Source organism: Neolamprologus multifasciatus, chromosome 6 (assembly GCF_963576455.1).
Source record: "Neolamprologus multifasciatus chromosome 6, fNeoMul1.2, whole genome shotgun sequence".
In the NCBI taxonomy this organism is placed as follows: Eukaryota; Metazoa; Chordata; class Actinopteri; order Cichliformes; family Cichlidae; genus Neolamprologus; species Neolamprologus multifasciatus.
In genome coordinates, this window is record NC_140444.1 from 4986141 (window position 1) to 5012865 (window position 26725).

Here is a 26725-nt window from a genome sequence, read left to right on the forward strand (position 1 = left end):
GATCCATCCCTAATTAGGCTTTGACAAAAAGGTCTCCCGATTCCAAACTGGAAGCTGCTTCCACAGAAGACAGACCTGAAAGCTGACGGCTCTGCCTCCCATTCTACTTGTAAATACCCCGTGAACCACAAGTAAACCAGCAGTCACGGAGCAACATTCATAAATGAATGCATGAACTAGTTTTGCAGCATCACTCTGAGACAGCTTCTAATTAGAGATATTGCGCAAAAGCAAGAAAACAAAGTGCTACATATGCGTTGAAGAACGTATCCTGGTCACGGCGACTCAAAGATTCCTCAAAGTGCTACTGGAGGACAAGCTGAGGCCATCCAGAGCCAGGCGGCCAATTCTCCCTCTGTGGTGTTTGGCTTTTCTCGGGGAGCTCCGGTTTCTCACACTACTGAAAAACAAGATTAACGCCGCCTGCCTGAGACATTTGAGTGCCTCACTTCTTGATTAAACGGGAAAAAAACAACAGACAGCAGCCTCTGTGAACCGTTTGACTCTCTGTACAAAGTCTCTGCCATCTTTAGCTTGAGCTGAGCTAAACTGAGTAGACGGGAGGGAAAACTGCTCTGTAAAAGAACAGCGTTACCCATTTTATCCTGATTATCTTGTTTCATAAATCTCCCAGCTCCAACATAAATGAACAAAAAATAAATAAGTGATGCAGGGACAGCTGTCAGGTTTCAAATGTCTTTATATTTCAGTAAAATCTACTTTAATACACTTTGAAACAAGAGTACAACAAAATAGAATATACTTCAAATGTTGAATATACAAACAGTTCAGTCTGAACACAAACTTCTCTGTCTCTTCTTCTTCCCTCTTTTCAGATTAAAAAAATGAAACGCAGGAGCCTCGTTTTAAGCTGGAAGTAAAGTGACCTGGGATCCACAGTGAGCCATCTTTGCATAAACTTGATTCATTTCTTTCCTGCTTTTACAGACATTCCTATTTTCAGATGTGGCGGCATGCATCGGCTCAGTCGCGTTTTTTTGCATGCAGCCTGACTGCAGGGTCACAAAAATGTTCCAAAATTAAAAGGAGCAGCCAAGATCCTTTCTAGCCACATCCTCAGATGTGCTGTGAGCAGTCTGGCCTGTCAGATTCAACCTGTGTGAGCGTTAAAACAGCCAAACGGAGGCGGAAGAACCAGTAGAAAGAAAAATTAGTTCCCCTAGTTTCAATAATACTGTGCTTGGTACAAGGTATCAAAACACAAAGAAAACAAAACAAAACAAACAGCTTACCGTTCAGACATCACATGAAGAAGAAAATTAAAATCTAAGGCTGTTCTGTTAACATTAGCTCCGTAAACTGTATAGCAGACATATTTATATTTATGTACATACATGACCGTGTTCTGTCTGATATCGCTCCCCGTGGGAGCGCCTCTTCCTCTCGCTCTCATAGCACCACCTACACTTGATCGGCACAGTGATATCATCATAATAATAATAAAAAAACTAATTGCTGGTTTTAACGTTTGTCTCTACAAAAGCTGCATTACACCCCAGCCCCGTCCTCCGGGTCCTCTTGAATGTGACTGTTCACATTTTGCTTTTTGATTATTCGCTTTCATTTGTGTTTGTAGTGTTTCGCTTTTTCCCCCAGATTTCAAGTCAGTGACGGTGAAACTTTTCCAAAGCATAAACTGTAGTGATCAAAAGTTGGTCCCTTTTCCCAACACATCCCTTTCCTTCAAGTCTGTTTTCCTATGTCGGAGAGGTTTCTGTGCGGCTCTGAGACAGTCCGGATTAGTTCTAGGCAGCAACATGGAAGATGTGAAGACGGGCTCGGGAAGAAAAGACACACACAAAAAAAAAGTGGGGGCGGGACTTCTGCGCGTCTTTAAAGTCTCACAGACTGCTGCTGGTTATTACGAAGAAAAGTAGAAATGACTTCAGAAATGTACAAACGAGCACGCTCAGGCGGAGGAGACGCGGACGCGTTTCAACACTCGGGCTCTTCTGTCTTCATCGTCACGTCGGCCGAGTCCATTGGCTCCGATTTGACGCTCTGGGCCATTTTTGGATTCGCCTGATTCTGCTGGATCGGCAGGTGCACGGCCTGTACCTGGACGCCGGCGGCCTTCAGCTTCTCCACCGCTCCGCCTCCTATGACCAGCTCCGAGCCGTTGATGACGCCGCTAATGATACGAGGCTGCGCCGCCACCGCCTGGTTGGCCGCGGACACCGTCACCATGCCCGCCCCGCTGCCCGGCTGCGAAACCACCAGAGTCTGTTGCTGCGCCTGCGTCGGCACGGTCAGTCTCATCACTTGCGTTCCCGGCGCGACGTTGACGGGCGCGAGGGCGCGGACGGTCAGGGGGCTCCCGAGGAGGCTGATGCCCGCCGGCGAGGCCCCGACACCGGGCTTGTTCGTGCCCGTGGAGGTCTGGATCTGACACTGAGCCAGCTGGTGGGCTGGGATGGTGATGATCTTGGCGAGCTGGACGGTGATCTTGTCTCCGTTCTCCGCAGTGGCTGGCACCATGGTGGGGATGGTCTGGATCACGACCTGATGAAAAGAAGCATCAGTTCATCTTTTCAATGCTGCGCAGTGACTCAACTGTTTCATCACCAAAACAAACTTAATTACTCAGAGTTAGAAACACATTTCTAAACTTTGATTTTTGCTTTTGCATCATTTTCGATTTTTGCTTTTGCACACCTTCTGCTGGGAGTTGGCGTTTCCGGCAGCGGCGCCGATAGCCGAGGTGTTGGTGAGCAGAGTGGTTTGGCCGGCTGCTGCTGTTGTTCCCGCGGGCTGCTGCATGGCGACTGTGGAGATCTTCTGACCCAGTGATGTTGTCATGACTACCGGCACCTGCATAGCCACCCGCACCGTCCTGCAGGAGAGACAGAGTCAGAAGGTTAAGATCTGCGTGAGCAAAGACGTCACATAGTGAACATCTGCGTGCAGGGGCCTCACCTCGCCCCTGTGGCGTTCGGGATGATTGCCGCGTGGGACTGCTGCTTCTGGTTCCCGTCCGACGCCGCTGAGACCGTCACTATTCTTCCCGCCGTCACCGCTCCTCCTGCTGCTGGCTTGCTGCCTGTGGCCACCGGAGTGTGGACTACGTTGGTTTTGTTAGCGCCCCGCAAGATGTTGGGCTTCTTGGAGGATGACAGCTCGGTGGCGTGGAGCAGCATGTCTGACGGCGGAGGCACGCGCTCGTAGGACGCCGCTGTGTCCGAGCCGATCAGGTCCTCTGGAGCGGGAATCTCCGCCTTATCGTCGTCAATGATGACGATGTTTTTGGGCATCTCTTTGAACTGGTAAACCAGCCGCTGGCCCTCCACCTTGGCGAGGATGCCGCGCTGGTAGTAATATCTGGAGAAAAGGCATCAGAACATAAGATGCTGCTTTCAAAGAAAATAAAACTGGACTGGAAATCAGCCTCTGTGAAGTCTAGGACGGAGCTATTTTTGTTTATCAAACTGTTGCCTTTATCGCTGCCAAATTTAAAGTGTTTATTGGATCATAAAGATGTAAAATACTTTGTTTCTTTCAAAAATGTAACACATTATAATCACAGATAGGGACAGCCTACCTGAGTGCCCGCCCCATCGTCTCATAGTTCATGTCGGGCTTGTTCTTGTGCTTGCCCCACAGCTTGGACACGGCCTTTGAGTCAACCAGCTTGAAGATGCCCTTCTCCCTCTGGGTCCACTTTATGTATCTGGGACAGGTGTTTTTGTCCTGGAGGAGGTCCAGCAGGAATTCCCAAAGGTAGGTGGTGCTCCCTGCTGGAAATCAAAGATAATTAACATCTGGACTCAGTGTATTTATGCAGCGCTGCTGGACTGCTTTGGAAAAATGCTCCACAATTATTCTTCAAATGAGGAACCAAACTTAAAAACATGAAATTCAGTCGTCACTAAAGAACGTTGAGGTTTTCTCTGTAACATGACTCAGTCTTCATCTGGCTGTACAAAGCATTCTGAGGTGACTGCTGCTGTATAAATAAAACTAACTGAAAGGTCATATTAATGTTTAACCCTTTAAAACCGGTCAGAGCGGGCACGCTCCGTTTTGCGTAACTACTTTTAAATCCTTGTAGAACTGCAACCACGTAAGTTTTTGCATATGAACCCGGAGGAGTTGTACTTACATCTTATACCATCAGCTTGTCCTCGGTCACAGTTTCCTTCCACATACAGCTTTGCAAAAACTGCATAAAAAGCGCTTGCAGCAACAAAAACATAATATTCCAGAACCACACTTTGCCGATCCGATCAGCTGTTCATAATACTTCCTACGTCCATCAGCACGAACTATCGCATGTCCACCATGAACCGGAAGTGACGTCATTTCGCGGAAATGTAGTTTTTTTTTTTACCATCTGGGCCTCATGAGCCTATACTGGTGTTTTTAAAAGTTATGTTTGACTTCATGACTTTCTGTGTCGTTTCTGGGATGCTTAGGACTCATATTGCACTGCTGGAAATAGTTTATTTTGATGCATATGCTGCTTTTTTTGCAAATTTGCATTATAATATTTATTTTCGTTTTTCCTGCAGTATATAAAAATTGGTGTATTTCAAAAATAAAACTATGAAGACACTTAAAATAAATTTCCTGTGGTGGGAAACTATTTTGTGCAACTTTTTTGTATTTACAGTTTTGAGGGATAAGCCTCTTAAATTTCTCTAACTAGAAATATATGTTAAAAAAACAAAAACTATTTTCAATTTTTTTGTAGTTTATTGCACTTTTTTGCAATTTATGTAATTACTTGCACTTAATGCATGCATATTATTAAAATTTAGGCTGTAATGGTTGTATTGATGTATAGCAACTTGAAATGCTCCCAGAAATGGCTCCACAGCATGTAAAACTATAATATAAGCTCTGGCGGACTTGGTTCTATGGTAGGTCTTAAAGGGTTAAAGCATGTTGACTGATTCATAAAATAAAAGGATGAGTTTCTGTCTCTATGTTAACCAGAAAGCAGCATTTTTGTGTGTGGAAGAGCTAAAATGCTTGTTTATCATTAATTCACAGAAACGGTGTATTTAATATCACACTGCCTTTTTTTAAACCCAAGATGCTGCACTGTGTATGAGTCCTGTTTCTTATTCCTTCTGCTTGGTGAGTATAAAAGGTATTTAAATCTGCTCCAGTGGGGAACAGTGGTTTCCTTGATTATTGCTGTCAAAGTGTTAAACAAAGCTTCGGTCACAAATGTGAGTGAATCCAGCTGTTTTTCATGCCACAGCTGCTTTATTTCAATAAAATTCAAACGCTTCCTTTAATGTGAAAATACTGACTGCGAGAGAAAAGTTCCCAGTCAGGGTTGGCTTTAAATGTGAAATGTTTCTGCCAGTGGGAGAAAGTTTAGTTACTGCTCGGATACCTTTTCCTTCTCTTGGTTTCTTCTTGATGCCGACGTCCGGTGAGCCGTTGGAAATGGCTGACTGATGCGTCTTCGGCTTCCGTCCGGCTGGGAAGGGAAACATTTGAAAGAAGTCAGTTGTGAGACCGAGGTGTGACCCCCTCCGTAGGATAAATTGACCACTAGATGGTGCTCTTGGATAAAGTCACTGAGCATAATTACAAGGTTCTGGTTTTGGATTTACAACTTGGCATCAGTGCTTCCAGATGTTTTCCATTTAAATCTTGGCTTGAAACACTGAATATTTTCCTTTTTCCAAACTTTAACAAGCCCCCAGAAAGTTAAAGATATCAAATGAACATTTTGGGCTCTGGCTTCCTCCACATAACAGATAAGTTAACTTCCAGCTCTTTTAAGTCTACCTCGCTTCTTCCTGACTGGCTCGTGGTCGGGTTCTGGCTCCGGATCGTCCATAACCGTAGCCATGTCCTCATCCTCCTCCTCACAGCATTCCTCTGTTGATATCTCCACCTCGGTCTCCGTGATCATGTCAGGCCGCATGGCAGCGTGGAGGAAGTCTTGTGTCGCTCCGCTTTGTGGAAGGAACGCTTCTGCACAGAGGAATCATCACAGGGTTGATGAGGATCTACTTGACTGGCCAGCAGTTATGCTTTAAGAAACTGAGCATATAAACCTGAGCGGTGGTCCACTAACAGTGTATCTGTGTGTGTTACCTGGGCTGTGGTCTTCTTTGAGGCTGGAGGGCGAATCCATGCGTAGCAGAGCCTCTGCAGCCTCAATTGTTTTGTCAGAGCAGTGGACATTGGTGCCGTGAACAGAAGCCTCCACTGCAACACACAGAAGACACGAAAACAGTCAGCGAACACTCGCCTGGACTTTTAACAGTTAGTGTTTTTCTTCTTTATTAAGCATGAGATCTCATCAATCTACTTCTTTTACATTTGAAGACATTTTTAATCTAAACAGATATGATAAGTTAATGAGTTTTAAATAACTGAGATTGCCTTCTAGCTTCAGTCTGCAGAGTGGAGAACAGCAGCAATCCTAAAGTGGGGGTTCTCCTGGACAGAAAATAAACATCTGGCACCCCCTAAAGGAAACCACCAGTATTGCAATACAAGTATTTTGACATTCTGAGTTCATAATTTCACCAATTTTGCCTGAAATGCAGCTTCAAACCATGACAGAGCCTCCACTGTGTTCTACAGATGGCTGTAGATACTGTTGTGCCTCGCTCCTGACAGCTTCCATACACACTTATCATAATTTATGCTGATTTTTTTCCCCCATGTTTCTTAAGCACAGATCTTCAGATACTGTTCATCTGCTGCAGATAGTTTTTAGGCCTCATACATCTTTTTTTCTCAGATTTTGCACATCACACGTGCTAATTTCAGCTAAGAGCTCTTTGGGAATCGCCTTTTTGATGCAAAAATGTAATTTTATGCCTGTCAAACTGTTCTATTTTACTTTTTTTCACAGATTCATTTAAAGAAATGTGGAAAATGATGTGTTTTTCCAACAGGTTGCTTGAAATAATGCGTGTAACGATGCAATTTAAAATTTGTTCTAAGCTGTTATGTGTTCATCCATTGGTTAGGGGACTTTTTTTATGCTTGCCTGATTCATAGTTCAGGGCTGAATACTTCGACAAAATGATCAGGTACAAGTACTGGCCTGAAAATAAGTAAAAAAAGCAGCAAATGTCCAAACAAAAACTTTGTAAGACCTTCATTAACCAACTACTGCTCAAAACCACTTTAAGAATTACTAAGTCTTGCAACCAACATGTAAAGAAATAACATGTGACTCAAGACTTATGCACAGTACTTGATTTCCAGGTCACTCCCTACCTGCTGGATCATTATGGTGTCACAGTACAGTACAATACAATGCTGCAATATAGTGACATCAAAAAGGTGCATTTCTATCTATATGCAAATGTGGACCATCTTAAGCTTGAACAGCACAAATGTTGCACTGTTTTACAATAATTAATGTGATTAATCAATGTTTTGTTTATGATATATAATGTAGTCATTTGGATGAATTACTGAAGGATACTAAGATCAGACATTATGAACTCAATGAACTCACACTGTCAGCACAAAGACCACATACAAAGTAGACACCCAAAAATGTTTTAATTTCAATTCTTTCACCCCATTTATATATTTTTTTCTCCTCTTCATAGTTTTTTTTGGCATGTATGATTTCCCCTTTGAAATATTTTTGTCTTATTCATTCTTCCCTCAAATTAAAACTAGAAACATTTGTCACTTACATTTACATTTAATTGTCACGTATATATTTTATTAAAACGTTTTGGCTTCCCATAATTAAGCAATTTTTTTGTCTACACAATTTAGCATGAGCAGACAAAATACTTGTGTTGACTTATACGCAATTTCCCAATAATCATGGCTGTTTGTTAAGCAAAAACAGAAGCCTGGGTAAACTAAAACCTGCTCACAGAATTTTTTATTTTTTTTTAATCTGGTGATTTTTCTTTAGTGGAAGATCTAAACCTCTCTGAGGACCAATTTTTTTTACATGAAGGAAAAACTCAATTTTCCTGCATATAAAGCCCAAACTCACTTCCTGCAAAGCTGGGTGTTTAATTCAATATGTTAACAATCAAACTATTGACCCACTCACACGTGAGCAGCCCTCCTGTTTTATTCAAAAACAGGATACAGCCACTGTCAGGGAAACTGTACGTGGATCTGTCTGAGGGAGCTCTGAGAAGGCACCCAGGAGCACCTGCTGTCGTTGTCAATCACCGGTGGGAAACACGAGATCCCATTACACCCTGCCCTATCCATGTTTGGCTATCTTGCTGAGGCAATGGGCACTGTGTCGAGGATAGAAATAGGCTATATTTAGGCTGTCCCACTCATTCACGAGCAAACAGGACACACTGCAGAGGTCCTGTGGCCTGCAGAGTCGCCCTTGAAAGCAAGCAGAGGTGCTGCAGTAAGGCCACCGAAAGGGTTGAGTTCAAACAGCTGCAGATGTGCCTGACCAACATGTCAAAATCGGAATTATCAGGGTTATAAATCATGTCTGACTATCCAATAAAAATTGAAAAATTGTTCAGTTTATTAGAATAATTATTTAAGCGTGAGCAAATTTACAATATATAAAGTTGGGGAAATCTCTCATTCACATTTACAGCTCGGTAACGGGGCCAAGAACAGCAGCAAGTCCGACAAAAAGTAGTGCTGCCTGTGATGACTTCCGTGTTTACACTCCTCACCCGTTCCCTCCAGTTCTCCTCGAAGAGGCACACAAATCCTCCTGTCACTCAACACTCGCTTTGCCTCCTATTGGCTGTCGCTCAGTTCAAAAGCCTGCCCCCAGACGCATCTGATTGGACTGCTGCTTACGTTCGTAAGCAGCGCGCGCACTACAGGACTAACGGACGAGTCAATCAAACACACGCCCCGCCCCCTCACATAAACAATGCTTCCGCCATCGAAATATTAGAAAAAAATACTTTGACATTAACATTAAACAGAGGCGGAAACAAACGCGGCATTTAAGCGATAAACGCCCGTTAGTGAAAATCAGGAAACACGAAGGTGAAGAGAGTTTGTAGCTCGAAAGCTGTAGCCAACAACAAACGGCTACAAGGAAGAAAGCGCGTGAGCCAGGCCGTCCCACGCGCCTGCACAGCGGCTGCACGGGACGGTAACGGAAACCGTGAAACACACACACCAAAACCCGAGACCCAGAGGGTGCCACCGTGAGCCGATCACACATTAATCCACAAACATGACACAGGACGGCGCCTCACTCCCCGGAGCTGCTAATCAAGGATCAGCCTGCAGATTATTCAGGCTAAACTGACCCGAAACCGAAGCCAGCCGCAGTCAAACACCAAAACAAACGACCATAAAAACGATCACAGGGAATATTTAACTGTGCACGCGTCGTTAATGCTGGTAAAAATAAACCCACATGTCCTTCCGACTCAGACAGCGTGGCAAAGACGTAGGAAAGACAACATCTCCACACTTCCTGGTTGTGTAGCCGAGCTGCAGACCGTTATTCTACACCACGCTGAGGGCAGAAAAAACTCCTCCCGCGTGTAAAACACCACTCATGCACGTAACACTCCACATGTACACACCACCGCATCCAACTGAAGTTTCCCTCCTTATAAACCGGCTCCGATTAAACCGTGTGGCGACGCCATGCAGGTTGCTAACCAAGGTGATCACTTCCTGATTGCCCTCCATTACTTCACCGCACTTCTTCTCAGCGGACGGCGGCGCAGCGGACGCACTTAAAAACAACAACCGCGCGGCAGCTCAGATCGAAGACGTGATTGCGAAAAATTACGTTACCGGCTCTGATGAGTAGATCGAGTTGGTTTGCGTGCCCCTCATGCTGCGAAGTCGCCATGTTTTCCCCCTCGCTGCAGATTCACATTGACTCCTCACTGAATTGTATGGGAAGCTACTAGTTCAGATCACTCCGCCGCTAATGGGAAATCTCTTCGTATCGAACGCGACGCGTCACAGCGCCAGCAAAGGTACCCATCCGCCACCAACACAGGAAATCCTTCCGTCGACCTCCCCTTCTTGCGTAGTGAGCACGTCAAATAAAAGCTGCACCGTTTTTTAAAATAAGCTCACTGTTTTCACATCGCTGAAGCAAACTGACACGGATTTTTACTGTGAGTCTCTTAAAAAAGCATGTCAGTAATAAGATCCAGCACTTAAAAAAAATGCTTTAAAGATCTAATAAAATACGTCTTATTTTGGTGACCAGTAAAGTTCTGCTACTGATATATGTTATATAAATATTTAAGCAACTTTTCTCATGTATCTTATTCAAAATTTTTAGGAACCCAATATGATTTGTTTGGAGCTGGACATTAGCATAACCTTGTGCTGAACATTGGGGGGGGGGGGGGCGGGGGGGGTGTCAAGATCTCTGTCTAAATAAATAAATAAATCTGGGTCAATTCCCAGATGATTAAACATGCAACTATTTTGCTGGTGATAACTGAAATGAGTAAAGAAAATCAACAGCCTATTTATGCAAGATAATTCATAATTTTATTGGGGGGTTATATTGTTTAGGTCTGATTATGGGGGGTCATAACCCCCATAAATTGGGGCGTAATTTCCCCCTGGAGCTGGAAAGTATTTATCATTGTTTTATTTATTTTGTCACATTACCATTTTACTAACTTAACTTTGACTATCTGTAATACATATAGATACATATTCATGCATGTGCTTACTGGACAGGGCACATAACAATGCCACAGGAGGGCAGAGCAGCACTGTTTTTAAATATATGACAGCATTTTGTACTGAAATACAATATATACACAAGGGAATGTGGGTTAATAAGAAATAAACTTGCTTTGTGAGGATTAAAATAATGAACTTATGCAAACTAAATTAGGATTGGACAACTTAAAAGAGCTAGTGGAAAATTAAAGAAGATCAAATCTGGCATATGTTGCGACTTAACATCTTATAACAATTATGTTCAAACGTATTTATTGATGAATGTCAGTGAGCTTAATTGTGACTCAGTGGTTTCTGAGACGACTAAGAGAAATAAACTACCTGATGATGATGCTACACATGAAGCAAAAAGTATGAAGTATTCACCTGATCGAAAAACCTGTATGTCTAAATTGATTAGATATCTTTCTCTTCTTGTACAAACTTCAAAGCCTGATTTGAAGCATGGAGCTCCAGGCCTGTCCGCAAAAAGGTCAGTGTACCCCTTCAGCTGAGTCTTACTGACATACTGTTAGTTCAGAATCTCTGCCCACCTGAACGAGCGACGGGTGTGTCAGAGGAAAAGTTCCACTAAACAATTATGGTTTGACTGACCTTCATCGGGTACAAAGGCAAATATTCACACATACAAACAGAAGTGTTTTTCTGGTGGTAGTATAGGGGCACAGTTCATGCTTCTCTGAAGTTTTTTAAACATTATTCTGAATTTAATCTTGAGAAGTTCATGTAGTAAATTGTGTTGAAGTAACTAAATAAATGGGTGAAAAACATTCGCCCTATATTTGTGTTATTAATTAATTCACATTGTTTAAAGGTTAACAACTACGCATTCTTCTTCTTTTAACTTGTGCAGATATAGTTAATTATTTTTCTAAAATAAATTTTCAGAGGTTGTGTGGATGACCAGTATTATCATCTCATTAATGACAAAGTGTTTGGTTTAAGCATTTTCAGTGAATGAAAATGTGGCTATTTACACACGTGTGTATGAAGGTGAGCTAGATTTAGAGCTGGGAGATAGAACAATAACGACATGTATTGCGAAATAACTTTTTCTCGATAGAAAAGTTAAACTATTGCGATAAGCCTCATCTTGCTTGTCCTCTTAAAAAAAAAAAGAAGAAGAAGAACAGCCAATCCAAATTAACTAGTGCAGAGCCGAACCAATCACAGCCGCAGCGTCACGTCACGTGACTTATTACGTACAGCACAAGTGCCAAGCCGCACATGTGTATTTGTTTGGGAAGCAGCCAGCCGCCGTGCCGCCCGGGTGATGGAGGGAATGAGTGTGCCGACTAGAGAAAAATCAACCGAGAGCGTGACCGAAGGTTACTGAAGAGAAAACAGACGATGGTTCCAATGCCGGAGAGATTGTCGAACGGAAGAGCCACAGAAGTTCCGTAGTGTGAAGGTGTTTCGGCTATTTCAAGTCTGACAAAAAACAGTAGCGCGCACTGTAAATTGTGCCGAAAGCAAGTCTGGAAATACAATAAATCGCTTTCTGACTGAAAGCGCTAATTTGTCATTCGGCTTTTGTCGACTAAAGTAACTGTTAAAACTGTTTGAAAAGCTCTGCTATACAACAAGGAGAGATCGAGAATTTCCTTTTAGTTCTCAGTTTATTTGATATTGACAAAAGTTAGTCAATTCTGTCTGTTCTTCTGTAAAACAAACTAAGATTTATTTTTAGAATTAATATTTTGTTTCTAAGTGGAATTGACAATTTAGTCTGTTTTGTTTGTTCTATTTTGAAACGTAAACGCTTTAGCGGCTGCCTTTTGTGTAATTTGCAATATTTGCTTTTATTTATCTGAAAAAGTCTCATGTTTCTTAAGTACATCTACCCTGTTGAACTTATTATGGGAAATAAATATTTAAATCAAAACAAGCTGCTGATTATTTCACATTTTACTTGTGAGCAACGGCACATTTAAATCTTACAAATATAGTTATTTGGCTTATATCGTGATATATATATCGTTATCGCCTGAAATGAAAAAAACATATCGTGATATGAAAAAATCTTATATTGCCCAGCTCTAGCTGGATTGAAACGCTGCAATTTAATAAATCTATTATCTATGTGGGAGTTCATTTTAAATCACATACTTTACAACTTAAGTAAAATTGAGACATGGAATTTGGTAAAGCAAAGGTTAAATACTCACACATGAACTGCTGCACTAACACCTAGTGTGGTAGGAGGACACCTATGCAAGTCAGACTTTGAAAAGTATTTATGTCTCTTTGGGATTTAAAATAAATCATTTAAAGGCAGGCACGGCTCATTTTAAAGGAGGATCTCACTGAAAAACTGAAAAACAAATGGAATTGTGTTGAGGATATTCTGCGCTCCACCAGTGACCCCCAAACCAAGTGTGCGGTGAGTTCATTAATCCATTTCTACACCTTGAGGAAATGCCTCTCCTGTTTTGTGCACTTGGTAATCGAACCCTTTAAAGTCTGAGCCATGAAACAATTGCAAGAAAACCTTCTGAGCAAATGAAGGGAAAAAAAGAAAGAAATAATAATTTGCATACGAGTTTACTACATCATCAGATTTACTACATCAGGTATTTTTTGTGTAGCTAGCAAAAGTTTTCCCGGTTTATTAATTATATCAGACTGCCTCTTACATGTCTTCAATCCATCATCTTAAATGTGAACTCAACAGGTTTCTTACTGAGAGCCACTATTCTGTGGACCGTGTCTTACACATAACACACACAAAAAAAGTGTGTTCAAACATGTAACCGCATCTTTAAAACAAATATGAGCAGAGGGACCGACTTTTATTTATAAAATTATTATGATAAAATTATTTTTATTATTAAATTATTTTTTTTTAAAAAAATACTCTTTTTCTATCATCTTTAATAGAGACGCACAGATCGACTGTCTAAAGACCAGAATCAAAATTTCCAATCGTCTCTGCTCGGGGAGGTCGCCGACCGGTCAGTCTCACATATGTCCAGTTATGAGCTGGTCTATTTCACGCACGCGGGACACGTGCACAGCGGCACACAAACACGCACACAAACACACCGATATCTTGTTAGTATGAAAGCCTTTCACTGTAAGTGAAGACACAAAGTTTGTTTAAGTAAACTGTGAGGGGGGGAAACAACAAACACTTAAACCTCCTTCACCCGGCTGAACATGGACATTTTACAGAAGCTAAGAAAGGCAAAGTGGCTAACGCTAAAGCTATTCACAGTTCAGATCCAGCCATACGGCAGCGGCCTCGATACGAGCAGCGAACAGGCCAAAGCTTTCACGAGGAAAATTATGGAGATGAGTGAAAAAGAGAAAAAGGACAGATGGTGAATTTATAAACTCACTGGAAACATACTTTTGTTACATCAAACTATTATATTTCACTGAAGAAAAGTTGATTTATGTTGAGAATTTTAATTACATGCTGCAACTTAAAGTTCTTAGAAAGAAAAATGGAAAACTCCATCTCTCTGATCTTTAAATCCAAATTACTGAAAACAGCACTGGACTGGACAGCGGGTATCACCAATATGGCAAAATCTAATTATTAGCCAGTAAATACTGGATAAAACCTTAAAAAACAGAAAATTCAACTACACAACAACACCCACAAGGTGGCAGTGCACTCCCAGTGTGCTGACTCCCATCACCAAAGTACTGGGAGTTGAATAGTGACAGATACAAGGGAACAGTGTTGCCAACTTAGCGATTTTGTTGCGATGACGTCATTTAGCGACTTCTAGCGACTTTTAGGACAACCAATAGCGATTTTCCTTACGGAGGAGTTGGCAACCCTGCAAGGGAAGCCCTGCTGTAATCACAGGAATCACTGAAGTGATGTCCACATATTCTTCATTAGGCTTTATGACAGAGTAAGGGCCTGAATGCACCGAGTAACCTTTAAATACTTAAATATAGTTTAAAGATTCAGAGCTCTAATTTGCACCCCTAAATATAATTAAAGAATGAATTCACACGATTACTAATTTTCTGCAGTTTTACTCTCTTGCTTTATCTGCAGCACAAGTGTTGATTTCTGACTTCTTATGAATATTCTTTATTGATCCTTATCACCCGTAGTCCTGATTTGATTAGTTGGTCAGTTTTGTGCTAACGAAGAGTGAAATGATGCATGAAACAACACCTGAAGCAGAAAGCCTGAGTTAACAGAAAGTTGATATTCACCATCATAATATTAGTCATCTCTGACCGAGGTTTGAGGATTTACTCATCCAGCTAACACAAAGAAAGTCTGGCTATGTTAAGCCCCAAGGGGGTTTCTGAGCTTCCTGCTCGAAAATGTAATGCCCAAATTTAATTGATTATTTCTCTGCAATTACAAACTCTGTCCTTACAATCTTGGTATCAAAATAAAGCTAACACTTGGGAAATTTCATCAGAGGTCTAAATACTGAAGCAGATATTACTGTGTCAAAGTTACTGAGACTGGAACACAGAAAAAGTAAGTAGATTTTATCCTCGCCTAATTATTTTTTTTAATTTTTAGCATATAACCCTTTGAAAAATATGCCTCAGATCACATTTGGTTCCAGAAATTCAGTAACCAACATATAAACATCATCTGTGCAAAGATTTATGTTTCTAAAGTGAAACAGTGAAAAATCACAGCCCTGTCAATACATGAATATCCAGACGTTGTACAAAAATGTCCAATTTTGGCACACAATTGGACACCATGCCAGGTGATTTTTTTAGGTATTAAAGAGCAGAAATTAATAAATTTTATTAACAGGCCTAAACATGCTTTTTTTAAAAATATATTTTTGGGGCTTAAGAGGTTAAAGGACATTTTTTAAGTCCAGCACAGATGTTGCTCAGTGATTTAGTTGGTGTCCTTTGTTAAGCTGGTGGCCTGAGTTAAGTGTTATCGAGGTTCTTGTAACTGGCTGGGCCTCTTTAATCTCATGTTCGTATGTTTCCCCTCACGCTGCTGTTCTGTATCTTTGGGCAGAACCGTCCGCTGTGGGTCTTTTTTTTTTTTTAAATACAATCACTTGCAGTTTTAAAAATCCTTCTGATTGCTTTGAGGCAATAAAATAACCTCCAAAAACTCTGATTTTATGCTGGTTTTCACTGGAAAGACTATTCAAAATCTGACTGATGCAATAACATAACAAAGACCGTGGCGAACTTTTAGTAACACAAAACATTTTTGCCTCACCTGGGTCCCGATCTGTCTCCACTTCCTGTTCGTTTCCCACTTCCTGCATGATATAGGCCTCATCACCATACAACAACACTTGGGCTGAGTAATTCTGCTCCTCAGCCAGGCTGGCGCTAGGAATCTCTTCCACTATGACTGCTGGGTACTCCTCAGCCTCCTCCTTTTCCTCTTCATAGGCCGCCTCGGCTTCACACTCACCCTCCACCTCTCCCTCCAGCTCCAAGTCCACCTCACACTCTCCCTCCTCCTGGAGAAAGTCGGCAAGGAGAATAAAAAAGAGAAACTGTTACAAAAAGATTTTTCTAACTGAAAGAGTAAGATAGAAATGAGTTTGTCTGTGTCTGCCGCACCTGCTCTGGGTCCTCTTCAGCTGTGACATACTCCACCACTGTCCCACCGGTGTCAACCAGCACCACTGAGGTCATGACTCATGCTCGTCTGCAATTTGCCACAGCTGCTCTGCCTGGTGGGCTGGAAAAAAATAGAAGCGGCAACAAAAACAAAAACTTCGTTAACACAAGAAGTCCACACACCAGTCTCACTAAAAAGCTCCCAAAGCTGTGAAAATCAGAGTACAAATCATTACAAAACAGAAGTAAACTGGCCAGCTCCTTGCTACACCTTCCTCCTTTGTCCAAACTACAGGCCAAGATCTCATTAGAGGGAGCAATCTCATCTCGCTCATCTCCACCCTTCTGGCTTTAGCCTACAGGAAGTGCCTTTCTGCTGTAACAGGAAGAAACACGCTGACAACAAGCCAAATCCACCCCCTGAAACACATGCACAGTGTCCAGTGGAAGATCAAGACAAGGTGGAACCACAGGGCACTCACTTTCCCGTCAGAGCTGCACTGCTGGGCCAAGACATATACAAACATGAACACGACAGCAGGAAGTCGTTTAAATCTTTAACTGCCCACCGTTTAAAGGGTTGGTGTGGTCTGATGTTGTCAAATGGAAAGTAAGGAATGAAAGGTACGTCAAACAGAAAATAAAATAAAATAAAAAACTCAACTTCTCAGTAAAAGTAAAGCTAAAAGCATCAAAGTATCTCACCTCCAACCCTCCATAAAACAATCATAGTTCACCAAGCATAGACACAGAAACCCTTTCAAACGTCCTCCATGTACTTGAAAGGGGTTTAACTCTAAATACACTAAGAAGTGTAAGAAATGAATTAAACGGTGCTTTCATATGCTCTGCAGTGAAAGCATTACTCGGTCTGGCTAACTAACTATGTCTGGGTAATAGGGGTGGGGGGAAAAATCGATACTGTGTAGTATGGTGATATTTTGTTTGCTAATAATGTATCGATACAGGGACAGCAGAAATCGATATTTTGTTACAAAAAGGTTTTTGTGCTCTGACTTCAGAGCATGTTGATCCTTTTTCTGAGCAAGAATCCTGACATTCCTTCACTGTCCAAATGTGTTTAACTTGTTTTTGGCAGCAATAAACACGACAGTTTACTTATTTTAATTTAAGACATGTTTTATTTTAATTAAGCTTAAAACTTTTTTATTTAATGTAAAATTATATTTTGTTTTAATTTACTTTCAAATTCTTCAGTTGCTGAAGGGGCTGCATAGTTTTCATAAAGTGCATAGTTCAGAATAGCTGTAATTGTACCAGATGGTTGATTCAGTTAAGTTGGACTAGACTGTAATACAAACCGTTCAGTTTGTCAACAATAAAACTGAAATGAGAGAAAGACTGAGTGTGAGACTTTGATATTAGATAAAATGAATATTGATAAAGTTTACCTTTATGTACAGAATCTGAATATTGCAAAATATTTTTAAAAAATTGCAATAATATCGTATCGTGGGATGTATGGTGATTCCCACCTCTACTGGGTAACAGTAGTAACCAACCTGCAGGGCTTTTACACTGTCTGCAACTGCACGTGCAGGACTAGAAAATCCACTGTGTGGAGAACAGTCCTTAAGCATTATGGTTTTTCTTGTTTTTTAACATGATATTGTAACAACTGTTACAATACTTGATGCTCACAATACAAAAAAAATCTCTTCTGAAGCGAGCTCGACTCATGGCAGCTGATGAGTTGTTGAAATCAGAAAAATTAAAGAAGTCACTGCTTCATTGCTGGAATATTAAAAGAAGATGTTGAAATAGGAAACAAAGCACTTGAAGCGGTTTCCTTAAAGGTTTCTGCAGTAATCTCCCCGTGTGCAGCAATTCTTAGGAACCTTTGAGCTTCTGCACCCATATGTCATTGACATGCTGGCAGATAGTGACGCAGTCATGCCTCTAGCCTGGTCGCAACAACATCGATGCATGAGCAGTCGGTCACGATGTCCCACGTGTTGTAAGAACGACAACAGCGAGCATCAGCTGCCTGTCAGTCTTCAAACTGCTCCGAAATGCTCAGTCTGGTTTTTTCCTACTCTTGGATCTGTATGGTGTCAAGGAGAAGGGATATTTTTATCATGATCATTTCAGGCACATAGCTGTAAGCCCCACCCAACTGTTGGTTGAACGTTCTGTTTACAGGGGACAGCCAATCAGAAAGAAAGAAAGGGTGGAGAAGAGCTAAAAATGTTTCAGATACAGGATGAACTGAAGGTATTATTTTGAACTGAATAAAAATACAGAGCATAATAAACATAATAGGTCCCCATTAAATGCCACTAAAACAGAGTGTTGGTTAATATTCTGGCCCTAATTGGCTAGGGGTTGTTTACACTCCAGTTATTCCACCCAAACTCACTACACAAACTGCGTGTCAACACATGTTCAGCCTCATGCATATAGCCATCAAGTGCATTTTAAAACAAGCCACGTAGCTGGTAGTTAGGATGCTAAAACTTGGTTTTGCGATCTCAAAAACTTTCAGATGTAAGTAACTATGCATTTCAATACATGTTTACTAATGTTCTATGCAAGAACGGAAAGCCAGCATGGACAGGATTTTAAGATAATTATAGGATTTTAATGCAAATATAGCTTATTGCAGATATATTTTATAGAAAAAGGTTCGTCTGAAGCATGCACTACACTCTATTTTCAATATCAAAGAGGACACAAACTGAGCAGGTCATTAACTACAACACACAAGACGTGGGATTCATGCATGGTCCAGGGCTTTTTGCTCCTCAGCCATAAAAGGCTGATGCGTTATTGTCGTCACCCTGACGGCCAGGTGGGCACACAGCCCGGACGCCCAAGTTTGTGAATCCGAGAACGAAGCGATTCATACCATAGGTGCATCTACTAGGAGGCTGAGGGGTACCACTGGCCACTGCTAGTATTTTATAGTTTTATACCCACCCTGGTGCACCAAGCTGACCACAAAACGCCCTCCACAGTGTGTTTCAGGACACTAGGACATGCTCGGTTACTCCAAGTGCTGTATAATGGATGAGCCATGCTGTGCTAGTGTTCCCTCGGCTACTGAAACCAGAATGCTATCAGCTCAGTAGAAGTCCTCTCCTCAATTATTCAGCATCATATTGCAGACACTAATTGGCAGAGCTGTAAGGGCTACGATATCCTCACAGACATGTTTGGCGATCATGTGACCCCTCTCAAAGACGGACATTTAGTGTAGAGCCTCCAGAAATTGAGACACTGCAGGTTTCCATTCTGATGTTAAAAATCAGAAAGTAAACATGAATATAAAGTCATGTTCTCACTGCCAGAATTGCTTTGTGGGAAAAAGCTGTGCTTTCCAGTCGACTGCTTGTTTTGTTATTGTTGTTTTTGGTTGTTTGTCGTTTTCCTTTTCTGTTGTAAAAATATGTAAAACCTTTATTAAAAACTAAGTAATAAAAAAAAATAAATCAGAAAGTAAAGATGAGTAAACCTTCCTTTACTCTCAAGCAATCCGGCTACTTTGCAGCTAAAATGACTGAGCGACTGTATTCTATACTGGAATACTTTTTAATGGCCTTTTGGCGTTATCAGAACTGTTTGCTTTATCTGTAATAAAATCCTAACATTTTCAGTGCACTTAAAGTGAGACGTTAGACACACTGTACCTTTTCAGGTTTGAGGTTTCATGCCTCCTGCTCTCTGACACAGAAACAGGGTAACCAAATATAGGTGTGTGTGTGTTTCTCTGTGTTTCACTACTCCGCTCAAACCGTCAGACGTTATTATGCAAGCTCATGGAGAAGTCAGCGATTGTGACACACGGGGTTTTTGTAAACTATCCGAGTTATCTCACTCTGTCCATCAGAAAGCGACTAAGTGTCAAAGTACAGACTCCTGTGCGTGGCAAGTGTAGGTTTTCACTAATATGACGACACACATCGGCAAAAACCCTTTCACCTACTCAACTAAACAATCTGCAGTGGTATTGAATTCGTAGGTTGCAGGGCCAGTTCCACAGTGGGTTAATTACATGCACACACACATCCACACAAAAGAGATCTGTTAAGAGCCGGCTCTCTCAGGCCGGTTGCACTGATTCAAACAAGTATTACAGGACCTGCTACACGACCCGCGGCTGTGTCTCACTTCTCAGCTCAAACATAAAGGAGTAAAAAGTCAGTTAGTCATGCTGGTATTCCAGGAATGGGAAATGTTTACGCCGGTCTGCATTTCCTCTGCATGTGTGCGAAACCCACCTTTAACTTCATAACCGATTGCCAGGATGAGACCAGAGTAGCAGCTAAATTTAATTACAAATGTTGTTCTGGGTTCGCAGTAAGCGAAGTCTCCAGATTTTGTGAGGTTAAGCAGCCATTGTGACATCAGGTAAGCCATCCCACCACCACCCAATCTCAACGAACTAAAAGGAAAACTAGAATAAACTTGCCTCGCCGCAGAGCCGACGCGAAACGCTGCGTTGCATCTTTACTGAAATCGAGAAAAAGAGAATCGAGGAGAGTGAAAGAAGGATGTGATGTTTTCTTGCTGTAGAAATGAGAAAGCAGCAGAGTTATTCTGAATCTCTCTGCGTCTCTGAAGACGTCTCCGTATTCCTCTCTGTCCTGACATCCATCCACCCGACCGGCGCTCTCCTCTCCCTGTGTGCATGCTCGTTTTCTGCCTGCTCCCTAGGTTGAAGGAACCTCTCAGAGCGACTCAGCACTTCTCAGACCCTGCCCTGAGCTCACATCACATGACAAGGGTGGAACACACACACACAGTCACATGATCTCTCAACAACAGCCCTTTTGTTCCAAGTAACTGGGGCTGCTGGTCACGATACAACGCCATGCCTTGTGCCCTGCCCTGCTGGCCTTCGCCAAACACACACAGATGACAGAACAAGCACATACACAGCAAGTATGACCTCGGGATTTACTTGACACCCACCCGACTCCATTCATACAGGCACACAAAAGAAAAATACACTCCGCTTATATAAAAAATTAAACAGCCATTAAGTTACTGATTATATATTTAATTTTTAGTTTGCTTTACAATACACAAGCCAGCACTGCCAAAATGGTGTGAAGTAAATAATCTATGCTGAATCTTTAACTTCTGGATGTCAGTTATTCAAGCAGTCAGTTTGTGTATTGATGGTGGAGAGTCTAAGTACCCGCTTCACGGGGGGAAAAATGCCATTAACAGCCGAGTCCTTGGTCGACCTCTGCTGCATATGAAGTATCTGATATCTCCGTGCTGGTGTTATTCTACCAGATCATAATGCAGTTCCAGGACTATCGTTCATATCATTATCAGCATGAAAGATAAGAGACGTACGTAAACATTATGATATCGCCTAATAGTTCTGGAGGCTGCATTTTGAAGCTTGACTGTAATTTATCATGTCAAACTCTAACATGCAGGTGCAACACACACACACACACACACACACACACTCTGGTTAATTATTTGCCAACTAAAAAGAACTAAAGACAAGCTTCTCGGATGATCTATACCAGCGGTCCCCAACCATTTTTGCGCCACGGACCGGTTTATGCCCAACAATATTTTCATGGACCGGCCTTTAAGGTGTCGCGGATAAATACAACAAAATAAAACTAGTACCAGTACCCAAAAAATGAAGATTTATTCATAACACACGTGAAAAGACCCAGGAAAACCGAGTTAACGATAAAAACGATAACAAAATAACGCTGAAAACCGATAAAAACACTGAAAACCATACATTTCACACCTGAGCCTCAACTCTCGCGGGCCGGTACCAAACGACTCACGGACCTGTACCGGTCCGAGGCCCGGGGGTTGGGGACCGCTGATCTATACGCCACATCAAACTATTATATCAGTCAGACAATCCATTAAAAACACTCCAAAAGTCTCCAACCTGCACAAACACAGTAGAGTCCAGTGACTCAATGTAGTGAATGAGGCCAACTCAATACAAAAATAACACATAAAAACAGATAAAAAATAAATAAATAATTCATCTGAATTTCTGACAGACTAATCAAATATTTAACTCGAGTTTAACTTGTTTCAACTTTCATTTTAAAACTACTTAAAACTGCCTTTTATGAATATTAGAAGAATTAAATGACACAATTATTACAGAGATATTTATCACAGTACAATGTATAAATGAGATGGAATTAGCAGTTTAGAAATGCATTGTTTATTTGTGTCCTCTGTGCAAATAGAATAATGCATGTGATTCAGAAAGCTCATCAGCTTATCAACATAATAATTTCAGATAAAAATTATTTTGCTTTGTTCCTTTTATGCTGTCACTCTCTTGTTTCTTTAGGCTGAAGCATTTTCACTCTTCTCTGAAACCCCAAATTCACTCCCCCTACAGGCTGTTGGAGCTTCAGATGAAGTAAAATCACTTCATCTCTTTGGAAACACTTTGGTTTCAAGTGTAGTAAGGAGCAAGAGCAAGTGCACGATGTCACAAAAATCAAGTTATAACATTAAATAATAATGAGCATAATTTTGGCCACAGTCAAACAACCCCAAAATATAAAGACACACACAACAAGTGCGACCTTTTGTGATTTAAACTTGCACACCTCTCTTGTATCCCATCATACATCATCTTCTGTGGCAACCAACCCCTTGTATTCCAGGGTCCATGTTTGCAGTGGAGAACATTTGTGAAACCTTCAGACCACACAGTTCAACTGTTGACTCGCACTGCAGGATACGCTGTCTGGTTAATGATGAACGAGCACAAAGAGTGGACACTCCCAGCCTGTAGCATTTAAATAGGTCCTTTGCCCCGCACAATCAAACTGTAAATACCTCCACACACCAACGCACACAACTGCGAGAAAGAGTGTGACATCTTTGTTAATAATAATGTAATAATTACTAGGGCTGCCACAAACGATTATTTTGATAGTCGACTAGTCAGCGATTAGTCGACTAATCAGATCATCATCCATTGGACGTAAAACGTACAGCTTATTGCACCAGCAGCATCTGCTCTTATATAACTATCATTAGCTTACAGCTTTAAGTGTTTAAGGTGCTAACTAAAAATAAAAACAAGATGATAGTTTATTAAATTTTAATGAAATTTGCAGATTGTTTCGGTGAAGTTCAATAAACTCCTTGCTATCTAAAATATAACAGGACTCCGGAGTATATTCTCGAGCTTCTCACACTTCTGATAATCAGCTGTCTGCTTGACGTTTATTCAGCTGTGTAAAAACTATAACTTTAATCTCAGCCAAAACGATTTACTCAGGAACAAATAAAATACAAAAAAAAAGCCAAACAATAACATTTTTAAGTTATCTAAGTGACTTATATATATTTAACCTGAGTAGCGAAAGACAGCGGTGGGTTTGAAAATGATTTGCCGGGAGTCCGGTGTTCTCACGGCTCTAGTGAGCCTTGCCCCCGGCTAGCTATCGAGCTAGTGGGTAACAGACATCTCCGAAAACGTTGGAGCGCTTTTGAAGATATGTGGTGTCTTGATAAACTGAGCAGATATTTGAGGTTTACACAGTTACATTCTCGCCTGAAAATATGTTAAACTTTTATTTTGTGACCCAGAAAGAATAATAAGAGTAATATTAAAACTAACTAGCTGCCGCCATTGTTGGAAACTGAGCTGCGCTATGAATTCTGGGACAGAGCTACTTCTTCTTCTTCGGGGTTTAATGGCAGCTGGCATCCTTGTACATGCAGTGCTGCCATCTTCTGTTTCAGTCCGTTATTACACTCTTAAATCCTACTACTTATTCCTGTCTCTTTTGTGATCTTACAAAGCTTCAAACGACGCGTCGACTATTAAATCAGTCGTCGACGATTTTGATAGTCGACGTAATCGTGACTAGTCGACTAATCGTGGCAGCCCTAATAATTACCCATACAAATGATCTCAGATCATCTCAGGAGCCCTAAGAACAGTCGGGATATCTTTAACCCTTCGCAGGTCATTCTTCAGAGTCTCAGATTAACATTAGGACGTTAAGCTGACACATGCACCAGCAGGGGGGCACGTGCTGAATCAGGCCAGAGATAAATTTAAAATAAATAAATAAATCCCATAAAAGCCACACATAAATCAACCTTATAATGCACACTATTATATTGGCTATTTTTCTACACAGTTTGTTCGATCATCACAAGGTTAATTTATCCACTCATTCACTCACAAGGCAGATCCCTGAAACCATGATGCTGCCTCCACCATGCTTCACAACTGCAATGAGGTTTTAGTGTAGGTTTCATTTTTGTCCCATCTGTCCAAGAACTGTTGCAGAAAAATGATGTGCGACAAAGATTTAAGAAAATCTGCAACAAGTGTTTATTATTATAATATTTTATATTATCGTATTTATTTATTTAAGTATTATAAAGCAATGCACCCCCCCCCTCCCCCGCCACGTTGTTGTGTCATTACATTTCCTAATCAGGATATTTGTAGGGCCTACATAAAATAAACAAATTAACAAAATTGATGGCAAAATGCATTACAGCGTGAAGAGCAAATCTTTCTGTAAACTAATCACATTTTCTAACAGGAAATGAGGGGAAAAAAGGATAAATACATGAGCAACAATGACCTACTTCTGACCACAACACCTGTTATAACATCATAATGCAAATCTGCCTCTCAACCCGCACACTCACCTGTGTTGACACTATTCTGTCAACACAGGTTTATATGTTACATGCATGCAGTAGTTACCAGATCCCAACAAACTAAATGTCAAAGGAATTACTGATGTCAACAGTGTATATAACTTTAAAAACAAACAGCTGCTGTATTTTGTGTTATTGTCTGATGCAAATTAAAGCAAATTAAAACCTCATAAAGACAACGTGTTGGTGTGTAGATCTATAAAAGTTATAAATATACTGCATTTAATTTTTTCTCATACAGCTCATACATATAAATGGATGCTAAAGTTGGGGGCTTTTTACGTTGGTGTCTATCAATTATTCTCTCATTGTAACACAATAACTTAAACATGTCAACTGGACTAAGGCTGAAGGCTGTGCAGTCCCATACAAACTGGGACACCTGCTCACCCTAACCTGGAGTCAAAGACTATGTTGGACATAAAGAGCAGCCCACAGGAGGGAATCTGTTATTGAAATGATACCTCCCTGAACTAACAGTCTACTCAATTCAGCATGTAACGCCCAAATCTCTTTGAGAGCCCCGAGCAGAAACTGAATGTGGAGCATTAACTTCGCTAACGCTAGCTAGCTAAGTTAGCGTTGAAAGAAAAGCAAGTAAACAGAGGATAACAACAAACCATGTGGCTAACGCTGCTACAGTCAGCTCACTCACCGTCTAATCCTTCCTTTCAGCTCCTGATCGGCTCACAGGCAGCAGTGTGTGGTTAGCTGGGTGCTAACCTCCGCCTCCTCCTCCTCCTCCTCTGAACCCCGCCGCTGCTGTAAACTGTCAGCCCGGAGGAGTCCCGCTGTTAGCGGACACTGCTCGGCTAGCGTTAGCTGGTCGCCTTCATGGTGAGGAGGGGGAGGAGGAGACCTCCCGGATCCTCCCGGCCGACCAGAATCAAGTCTTCCGCGATTCTGGGGTGTAAATGCGGGTCCGTCTGGGGTGAGCTGCGAAACGGTCGGTCGAGTCTGCAGAGGCTCATGGAGACTGGCTCGGTCAGTTTACTCTCTGCTTGTTCAGGCAAGTGACACTAGTGACGTCACGCCGTATCATAAACAATCCCAGCCCACCAACACATTAAAGAGTCATTCTTTACAGCAGTGCACAGTGGGTTTTAAATCAAACAGTCCACACGTGACTAAAGTGCAGACCAAATGCTGTTTCCTCTCATCAGATGCTTGTTTGTGGATCTCCCTGCCTTCGGGTTTGTCTTCAGCAAATGAAAAGCATGCTCTGTTTGCATAAAGAACATGAGATCAGTACTTGACCACTGAAGAATATATTTTTTTGTTGCTTTTGCAGTTTGCTTTGGGTCATTATCCATTTGCACTGGATCGTGTTTGCCACCTTTGACCCCCCCCCGAACTCAACAGGCTCTTTTAGGTGTTTTTTTGTAAAGTCTAATTTTTGTATCTCTTGATTGTAGACTTTGACACGATATGTTTTTCGTAACCAAGGAAAGAATTCAGCAATCACCCACCTTAGATGTCTTCTGTGGTCTTCATGGCCTTTCGTTATTGTTGAACTGGCCAGTGCTCAGCAATAACAATAATCCTCATTTTCTAAGAATATAGTGGACTGTAGATTTAGGCACTTCTAAAGTTTTTAGGTTTTTTTGGTATTCAACTTAATGGTGGCTGATGAGAATTCCAGTGAACAGCTACTAAGTTCAACAACACAACATGGAATCAACTCCAGATCTTGTATCTGCTTATTTTTCATGAAATAATGAGGTAACAGGTCTCACCTGGCCATGAAACTGCTTGTCAGTAAATTGTCTAATCTCTAAATTATTCTTTTAAGTGTTTTTATTAGAGAAATGCAATTATCTGACAGCAGATCGACCTGTTCTGCACCACAAACTTGAGCAAAGGGGGCACACATTTATCCTTCTTCCGTTTG

General features: G+C 41.4%; 1 protein-coding gene across 5 annotated transcripts; it reads right to left on the reverse strand.

Moving 5' to 3' along the window:
• Window positions 1–682: 682 nt before the first annotated feature.
• elf2b (E74-like factor 2b (ets domain transcription factor)) lies at window positions 683–26216 on the reverse strand. Of its 5 annotated transcripts, none has more exons than XM_085163888.1 (10): window positions 25490–26216; window positions 16168–16288; window positions 15815–16064; window positions 6079–6192; window positions 5767–5955; window positions 5366–5452; window positions 3560–3752; window positions 2938–3339; window positions 2677–2854; window positions 683–2523 (listed from the first exon to the last, which is right to left on the reverse strand). In XM_085163888.1, exons 2-10 carry the CDS (start codon window positions 16240–16242, stop codon window positions 1957–1959), a joined length of 2055 nt encoding a protein of 684 aa, XP_085020014.1. In that variant the 5' UTR covers window positions 16243–16288; window positions 25490–26216; the 3' UTR covers window positions 683–1956. The 5 variants fall into 5 exon arrangements, with proteins under 5 accessions (XP_085020014.1, XP_085020012.1, XP_085020013.1 ...); XM_085163886.1 differs by having other exon boundaries at window positions 3560–3755; window positions 25490–26215; XM_085163887.1 differs by lacking the exon at window positions 25490–26216 and adding an exon at window positions 20600–25483 and having other exon boundaries at window positions 3560–3755.
• Window positions 26217–26725: the final 509 nt, after the last annotated feature.